This window comes from Eretmochelys imbricata, chromosome 17 (assembly GCF_965152235.1).
Source record: "Eretmochelys imbricata isolate rEreImb1 chromosome 17, rEreImb1.hap1, whole genome shotgun sequence".
In the NCBI taxonomy this organism is placed as follows: Eukaryota; Metazoa; Chordata; order Testudines; family Cheloniidae; genus Eretmochelys; species Eretmochelys imbricata.
In genome coordinates, this window is record NC_135588.1 from 21,812,004 (window position 1) to 21,821,414 (window position 9,411).

Consider the following 9,411-nt stretch of genomic DNA (forward strand, 5'->3'; position numbering starts at 1 on the left):
ACAGCTCCACTGCGAGCCCAGTCCCTCCCGCTGACCAGTGCTGTGCAAGGTTTGAAACCACACACTGGAGAGATCGCTGCAGTTCGCGCTTGCAGAAACACGAATGACACATTTTCTTCAGTTTTTCCCTGTGATGTTGAAATCAAATTGATGAGGAAGAACTTGAGGCCTTGGCCCTTCGGCCCTTCACACAAACTATTCAGGGATTTCCTCCATTGCGGGGACTGCTTCGCTTTTCCACAAATAGCACAATTGCACCGTGTCGTCACCTCCTGAATGCGCTGGAATTTCCACAGTTCCTGGGGGTTCGCCATCCTTTCGGTTTCCAGTCTCCTATAAGAAGGGTGAAAGCCCAGAGGTTCAGCATCAGACGGCGAAGGGTTTGAAGGAGTCCAAGTCCTGCAGCTCTTCCCCACCCGACGGCAACATGAAGGTTTCAGTGGCTGCCCTCACCGTTCTCCTCATCGCTGCCTTCTGCTCCCTGGCCTCCTCCGCACCAAGTAAGTTCTGTGTCTGTCTTCTCAGAGCCACTTTGGCTGTGTAGCGAAGGAGGAAGATCCCAATTAGCTCTGCGCTAGCCAGCCATGGCATGTTGGTGCTGTCACGCTGCTGTGCTTTCCTGGGGCGCTTCGGAGTGATGCAGGCGAGTTGTCTCTCTCCGGTAAAAGGCACATCTCTGCAGTGAGATGCACGCTGCAGACAATGTGGGAGAGGGGCTGGTTGGCTTAGGGGCTTCCATCCTAGGTTACCGGTTCAAATGCAGCCTCTACAGGACGTGACCAAAAGCCCTGCCCATCTGTTGGCTGTCTGGTGAGCCAGGTGAAATGCATCTGTGGTCTCACTCCTTAGAGATCAAGGGTCCACATCACCAAAACTACCCTTGCGATGGGCATCATTTGGTACCCTGGCTGATGAGCCTAGCAGAGAGGCCAAGGGCCGAGTGGGGCATGGGTATTCCGCTCACCCGCCAAGGGATTGTCCAAGTCACGGTGGGCTGACAGAAGCTGGCTGCATCTGGCCTGTGAATAAACTGGCACTAAGGACCCAGTCCTGCCAGATACTGAGCATCCTCAGAGCAGATTAACTCAGCGGGCTCAGAGAGCCCCTGGGCAAGGCTGCAAGAGGTGGTGTGGCTAGTGATTAGCTCATGGGATTGTGAGCCCTTTCCTAACTTCAGGTCCCGACTCTGCCAGGGCCCTGTGCTGTGGCTGTAGACAGGTCTCCTCCACTCTGTCCCTCAATGATCCCGTCTGTGAAATGAAGATTGTAAATAATTCGCTGTCTGCTGATCACTGCGTACACGCTAACCCTCAACCATCGTCATATCTTGGCACCACTGAAATCCCAGACTGATTTAAAAACCCCGCTAATGCAAACCTCTCCCATGGGACTTCTCTGGAGAACCAGGCAAGGTTTTCCCTGACACCGGTTTGAACTCATTTCTGTCTCTTGCAGTTGGCTCTGACCCCCCGACTGCCTGCTGCTTCTCCTACACAGCCTGGCAGATCCCCCGCAACTTCGTGAAGGATTATTACAGCACCAGCAGCATGTGCTCCCGGCCGGGCACAGTGTAAGTGCTGAGGCGCCCCCCTGCTTTTCATACATCGGTATATTGCACTGACATGGGTTGGAGCGACCGCCTGCGGCCGGGCAACACACAGGCTGGGGCCTCCATTTCCTGGTATAGAGAAGGACAGGCAGATACTGGGGGAACGTAGCTGGGGCTCCAACACTTACAGGCCATTGCAGCAGCTCAGACAGTACCGAGTTGGACAGCACGGTGGGGGAATGGGGGGCTCAGGGAAATAATCTATGAGAATTTAAGCCCTGCACTCAAGGCATAATGGCGTGAGGTGAGGCCAGGCTGGAGGCTGGGAGAGGAAAGATCTCAGGAGGGCACCAGTGTGTGGAACAGGCAGCCACCCGGCAGCCTCGGGACCATGAAGGGCTGATGGAGACTCCTTCAGGGAGCGAGAACAGACCTGATAGGGATGAGGAAGCAGCTGACACTTGCGAGGGGTGGGCACTTGCGAGAAATATCCCCTCCTTTCCTCTGACTCTGTCCGTCTCTTTCCCTCCCCCCAGGTTCATCACGAAGAAGGGCCGTGAACTCTGTGCCAACCCCAGTGAATCCTGGGTTCAAGAGTACATGAATGACTTGGAACTGAACTGAGCGGAGCAGGGGCCAGACTGGGCAATGGGCCGCCCCCGGCAGTGGGAGTGTAAATCCTCAAAGGACAGGCTGACGACATCATTTTCTGCCAAGGAACAGGAGCTGAATTTGCCCCAAACCCTGATAAAACCAAGAATTTGTAAATATCATGTACAGCTATTTAAAATCCTGGATCAGTGAAAAATGTACTAATTATACTGTTAATTATGTTATTTATAGAATCCTTGCTGTGAACTGTGGGGGCAAGCCGCTGGGCCGGCTCTCTTCACATCACAGACGCGCACAAGATTGTTTAATATATTTGGTATTTAGCCCTGGCTGTGTCTGCTGTACGCTGAGCAGTGGCTGGGGTGTTTTTGGCAGAAAACGAAACACTGCCTTTATAGAATAAATATTTTTATATCAACCCCTTGGTTCTGTTTTAAGGTGAGTTCTGGCACTTTTCCTGAGTAGCACTCATGTCACAAATCCAACACTCACCCATCCCTGGAAGGAAATAGCCACCTCCGGGCAAACACCGAGCTGTCAAGTCCCCACACACAAACATACCAGCGTACATACCTCACCATCCCTGCACACACACACTCATGTGACGGCCTGGGCTGTACAGGGGGTCAGGCTGAATGATCTGTAGGGCCTTCTGGCCTTAAACTCAGCGAATCTGCTTAAACTTTGTCAGCTAGGTGTTGTGTTTCACAAAACTAATAACAGGAGGGTTTGAATCCAGGTTACACTTTTTCTGTGAAACACACGCACGCATATACACCAGTACACTCCTCAGTGGCATACCTCTACGCGCCCCGCCCCCATCCCTGAACAGAAATACAGCTCACATACACACAGCTATTTACACCTCCCCCGCTCTCCACAACCCACCATACAGCCCCACAGAGGCACACGCACCCCCAGCCCTGCATACACAGGTTCACCCACAAAGATGCACTGATGGACCTTGGCGCACCCCACGCGCACGGCTGTGCGCACGCATTCACTCCCAGAGACAGGCCTGCATCCGGATGCAACAGCTCCCAGACACAGCCACGTGCGTACACACACGGCCTCCAGATACACATCTGCACTCACACACAGGTGCACACACACTAACACTATACAGCAAATAGGCACTGCAAAACGCCTCGTAGGTCAGGCATTAACCCCGTCCCTGGAGGCACTGAAGGATTGTTCCCTATATTTCACTCCCTGCAGCCTTGTCCAATGCAGTTTTAAACGTCCCAAGGGAGGGGGCTTGGACTGCCCGTGGGTCCCGTCACCCCAGTGCACAGGAACAATTAAGACAGTCCCTTGCTGGGTGGATTTGTGTTGCACCCAGCCAAATGTACAGTCCCATTGTGAGGGGAAAGCAAAGTCTGTGGGGGACAGCCCCAGTCCAGAAGCAATGTCTGACTCCTGGGGAGAAGCTCCAGGGAGCCTAAAACCGGGAGGTGCAAGGGAGAATATAAATGTCAAAGTACCAAGCCTTGTGCATAAAGAGATACAGGACAATGGGGCAAGGGGAGAGTCTGAGATCTTGAGGGCAGGGGCAGTGTCTCCCTGCATGTGGAGCAGCATACGGCACGACCAGGGGCACTGCCAGGCTACAAGTGGTAATGATGAGCAGACTAAGGCTCCATTCTGCAGTTCTGAAGTCAACAGGAAATCAATGGGAGTTGGACCTTTAAATATATAAAAGTACAGCTTTAGCCAATCTGTGTACTTCCGATCCTCTTATACGGAGCTGACACAGGATATTGCTCAAACAAGACAGCAGGAGGTGGAAGGCAGTGACTACTGGGAGTAAGTTGGTTTGATTTTATCACTAATAGGGATGTATTATTGAGAACTAGCCTCGAGAGAACAGAAGTCAGCACTGGCCACCAACGGCTGACAATCTTTTGTCATATAGCCCGTCTCAGAGACAAAGTCCCTGAACATTGAGCCCTGAAGATCACACTTGAGGTCATGGGCTGAGAGCGGCCATATGCTCACCCACAATTAACCTGGCTGCCCCAGGTTAGCAATAACCCCACGGAGCTTCTAGAGGCCTGGAATAAAGCCCTACAATGTGGACATGGACACTCAGCGCTATGGAGCTTCACTGTCCAAGCATGTTGTTGTTGTTGGACCCCTAAAAACTTTTAAAGATCTGGGCCTCAGTTTCTCTGTGGCACTGTGGGAATAATAGCCCTGTCCTGCCTCAAGGGGGCGTTGGGAGGAGGAATACACTAAAGACTGGGCAATGCTCAGATCTGGTGGGATTAGGGACTGAAGGGAGCGATGGTGGAAAGGGTCACATTTTAGCTCATGGTACAAACTCAAAGGCTCATAGGAAAAACTTTGGATTTTACAAAAAATATATTTTAAAACACAAAGCTCAGAAATCAGGGAAGATCAGCGCCCTGCTTCAGCGCTTTATCCCCATGACTAGCCTCCCTCAGCTACCCGCCCCCGGATGGGCAGGGTTGAAATGTGTCTGGAATAACAGGAATTGGGTGCCCAAAGCAGGGAAGGGCAGAGTGGGGAGTGTGAAGGCCACAGCCGGGGGCTGGTTCTGGTAGGGTGCTGTGAGTGGAACCAGGAGGGAGCTGAGCAGGACTGGATCTGAGGTCATGGGGCTGTGAGCGTGTGTGCCACGCTCTGAGCTGGCACAAGGAGGAAGCCGCTCCCCCCGTGCAAGTTTCAACATGGCCAGATAACGTTAAAGTCACCACAGAGTGACTGAGAGCTTCCTCCTGAGCTCAGACCTGGCCTCTGTGTGTAAAGGGGCCTCTGAATCCAGGGGCAGGACTTCCTCTTATCAGTGGAGAGCTCCTGGACCCTGCAGGCTGGTTAATCCTTGGGAATGAAGGAAATCCCACCTGGGGACTGGGGGAGAGAGTCACAGAATCATAGAAGGGTAGGACTGGAAGGGACCTCAAGAGGTCGTCTAGTCCAGTCCCCTGCATTGAGGCAGGACTCAGTATTATTTTAGATCATCCCTGAGAGGTGTTGGTCTAACCTCCTCTTAAAAATCTCCAATGGCGGAGGTTCCACAGCCTTCCTAGGCAAAGTGCTTACTTACCCTGACAGGAAGTTTTTCCTAGTGTCCAACCTAAGTCTCCCTTGCTGCAATGTAAGCCCATTGCTTCTAGTCCTGTCCTCAGAGGTTAAAGAGAACAATTTATCACCCTCCTCCTTGTAACAACCTTTTGTGTACTTTCATGTCCCCTCTCAGCCTTCTCTTCTCCAACCCAATTTATTCAGGCTTCCCTCACAGCTCACATTTTCTAGCCCTTCCATCACTTGTTGCTCTCCTCTGGACTTTCTCCAACTTCTCCACATCTTTCCTTGCCAGATCCCTGGCAGGCAGAGCCAAACAGGGACCCTTGCAGACCCTAAGTCCTGATTCCCCTTCCCTGAAACCAACTGCAACCTCCCACCTGGCCCCATGGCTCCAACAACAGGGCCTGCAGGCAGGGAGTTGCAGGGCCAGGGCACCCACAGCAGAGCGGGAGTCTCCCACTGACTAGCAGCTGTCGGGAGTCTTGCTTAAGAAGGGGAGGAGGTGACCGAATGAGGAGCAGAGATGGGAACTAGCCTCATCTGCACCCCACTCTGCCATGCAGCGTGCCGGGGAGGGCTGCACTTACGTCGCTGCCCTAGAGCTAATGGCCAGAACAGTTCAAGTCCACGTTGCATTTCATGCTGGCTGGAACAAATTATCGTCAGCATGTCACTGCAGGACGCAATGACTAGGCAGTGTCAGCCTCTCCCCAGACCTCAGGGGATGCTGCAGGGTGAAAATACATGAGCTTCCACTGTTATGAACAGAGCTCATGAGGACAAAGCCAGTCTGGAGCCCCAGGGCTCAGCAATCAAATGTCCCCACAAGTTACAACGTGTTCCATTCTTTTGGTGGAAAAATGACCTTTTCAACTAAACAGAAATTCACCAGAAAAAATCCATTTTCACTGAGAATTTTTGTGGGGGTTGCAGATAAACCAAACCCCCAAACGTGGCAACAGAAATCCGACCTTTTCCAGTTTTCAGGTTTTTTGACCAAATCCCAGTTGTTTTCATGGAGCAGTTTCAACAACTGGGGAGAGGTTGGGGGGGGGGGGGTGGAGAATATCATAGAATCACAGAATATCAGGATTGGAAGTGACCTCAGGAGGTCATCTAGTCCAACCCCCTGCTCAAAGCAGGACCAATCCCCAATTTTTGCCCCAGACCCCTAAATGGCCCCCTCAAGGATTGAACTCACAATCCTGGGTTTAGCAGGCCAATGCTCAAACCACTGAGCTATCCCTCCCCTCTAGGGAAGCCATTTCCTGCAGTTTTTCCTGGGGGAAAAATGTCATTTCCTGCCCAGCCCTAGTGTGTGAGCACCCCGGTGTGAGTCACACCCGCCAAAATCAGACTTATCAGGGGCTCAGCCCTGCACCATCATATCATAGGATCATAGAATATGAGGGTTGGAAGGGACCTCAGGACGGCATCTATTCCAACCCCCTGCTCAAAGCAGGACCAATCCCCAACTAAATCATCCCAGCCAGGGTTTTGTCGAGCCTGACCTTAGAAACCTCTAAGAAAGGAGATTCCACCACCTCCCTAGGTAATCATAGACCAGGGGTTCTCAAACTTCATTGCATCATGACCCCATTCTGATAACTAAAATTACTACATGACCTCAGGCAGGGGGACTGAAGTCTGAGCCCACCCAAGATCTGCTGCCCCAGGAAGGGGGGCCAAAGCTGAAGCCCAGGCCCCACTGCCCCAGGCAGGGGGCCTGTAACCTAAACCCTGCAGCTCAGTGGGACTCGGGCTTCAGCTTTGACCCTGGGCCCCAACAAGTCTAACACTAGCCCTGGCAACCCCATTAAAATGGAGTCACAACCCACAGTTTGAGAACTGCAGTCATAGACAATAGCAAAACACCCTGCCACAGGGTGGCCTGCCCTTTGGGGTGTGTCTACACAGGAAGCAGTGATTCTCTGAGCCCGGGCTAACAGACTCAGGCAAGTGGGGCCCAGGCTAAGCCCACCCCCACCCCTTGGCTTTAGAGCCCGGGCTCCGGCTCCAGCCCCAGCTGCAGCTGCAGCATCTACACTAGCCTGAGCCCGAGCCCAAGCCCAAGCCTGTTGACCCGGCTCTGAGATTCACTGGATCCTTAAAGGGTCAGGATGGCTGGGGCTGGCCTGCCCCTTTCATTCATATGTGCCTGAACCAGAATTAGCGGCCTCCCATCATAAAGGGGCTAGACTAATTGGGGTCAGGTGAGAGCCTGGAACAGCTGGGCCTAGTAAAAGGGCAAAGAGCCCCACTTGGGGAGGAACCACAGAGAGCAAATTGGGTTCCTGGGGCAGGTTGTGAAGGAGGGTCCGGAAGGACTCCAGGGAAGCAGCCCGGAGCCAGGGCTCTGTCGTAAAGGACAGATTTAAAGGTAGCCCAGAAGGGGCTGGCAACTGAGCCTAGACGGGCACCTAGCAGGGAGAGAAGAAACTTTTGGTTTTTTAGACATTTTTTTTTACCCTGGGAATGGGTTACGTTTTTAGTCAGTGACTTCGCAAGAGACCTGAGCCACATGAACGTCTGGGAGAGACAGAAAATTCCAGCAAGGAGAAATGAAGCCAGGGAGCCCCTGCAGTGCCACTCTTGGCCAGCAGCAGGTGCTGTGGGGCAGGTACCGCTGTGACGCCCCATTGACACATTCATAGAGGGTCAGGCCTTGCTTGACTTTTCATCAGACAATAAGCCTGAGAGCAGCTCAGGTGCCAGCCTTGCCACCCGAACCCCTGAAATAACATGGACCCTCTGTTATCATGAACAGTGACCCTGGCCTTCTGCCAATCGAAAATCTTCTTGAAATACAATCGGCCTAATTCTGCTTTCATTTACACTGGTACAAATCCAGAGTCACTCCGGTGAGGTCAGTGACGTTACTCCAGATTTATGCTAGTGTGAGTGACAGTAGAATCTGACTGTTTTTGCCTCATGTGGTTCTTTCACAGAGTTCTGTTTTTGAATGGCTTTACGGGAGCTATTTCTGCTGTTGGGATGCAAGACATTTCTTATTAATAGTAAAAATCTCGTTTGTATTTTAGTTCCCCCCGGGAACTTTAGGAAATGAGGGGTTTGTCGAGGTTTGGAGGAAGCGGATGTGGATTCAGGGTGGAGAGAGAAAGCGATGCAGTAATTGGAGGTGAGTGTGGAGAAAGCCCCTTCTTCAGCAAGCATGGCGAGGTCACGGTCCCATGAGTAAGGGGTGGAATAAATCAGTAAATGGAGTGTCACTCTGGATTAAGAGTGGAGTCAAGGCAAGTGCATATCAGTGTGTCAGTGAAGGGGGAGTCAGTGAAGGGGGAGTATCAGAGAAGTATGTGATGGGAATTGTTAGTGTGTGTCGCTCTGGGGGGCTGATGTAATTTTATCACTTTCAAAGCATTTTAGAAGGGTGGGCAGCATCACCCCCATTTTACAGATAGGGAAACCGAGGCAGAGAGCAGGGAAGTGACATGTGCAAGATGAACTGGTCAGAAATAGAGCCAAGGTTGCTCACCACCAGTATTCATCTCCCATCCCTGGACAACACGCACTCATCTCAGCTGCTCTGCAGGAGGGGGTGAGCAAATCCCTAGCTGTGTCTCTCCGGGTGTACGCAGCGAGGGACCGCAAGGGAGGGCTGAGGTGTGTCCAAGGCATTAAGGCGCATGCAGGGCTGAGTGGATCCACGCAGCATGTATATGTGCGTCCCTACATGCGCTGGCTCTGTGCCCAGAAACAACAGGCCACAGCTGATAGGAGTGGCAAGTGGAACAACAAGCCTCCTTCTCCAGGGCATTTAAACAACCTGGTTCCTATCCAGCTTCAGGGCTCTGTAAAGTGTCTCTACAGGAAGGGAAAATACTCAGTTCAGCTCCTTGGGGCAGCGGCTGTGTCTCCCTTGGGCAGGCTGGGTAACTCCCCTGCTCCCGGGGAGATTCCCCACACACACACACACACACAGGTCTTCCCCAACTCTGGACTCCCCACCTTACCCTCTACAAGAGGAAACAGTCCTGCCCTTCCCCGCTCCCCCCCCCCCCACCCCACTGAGCTCATTCCCTCACTGCAGTCTCTGCAAACCTGGTGCTGTCCTCAGCTCAGGGTAAGAGATTTAACCCTTTGTCCTCCCAGTTTATGGGGGGAACTATATGCCCCATCACTATTCTTGTTTCCTGCATGTACATAATGGGCAGCTGGGTGTGTGCGTTGTAGATAGG

General features: G+C 52.5%; 1 protein-coding gene across 2 annotated transcripts; it reads left to right on the forward strand.

The window, feature by feature from the left end:
* The first annotated feature begins 427 nt into the window (after positions 1-427).
* On the forward strand, positions 428-2,173 carry LOC144276479 (C-C motif chemokine 4-like). 2 transcript variants are annotated; one of them, XM_077836570.1, is made up of 3 exons: positions 428-500; positions 1,456-1,570; positions 2,086-2,173. In XM_077836570.1, the coding sequence occupies exons 1-3, from the start codon at positions 428-430 to the stop codon at positions 2,171-2,173; spliced, it is 276 nt and encodes a 91-aa protein (XP_077692696.1). The 2 variants fall into 2 exon arrangements, with proteins under 2 accessions (XP_077692696.1, XP_077692697.1); XM_077836571.1 differs by having other exon boundaries at positions 1,456-1,568; positions 2,099-2,173.
* The last annotated feature ends 7,238 nt before the right edge of the window (positions 2,174-9,411 follow it).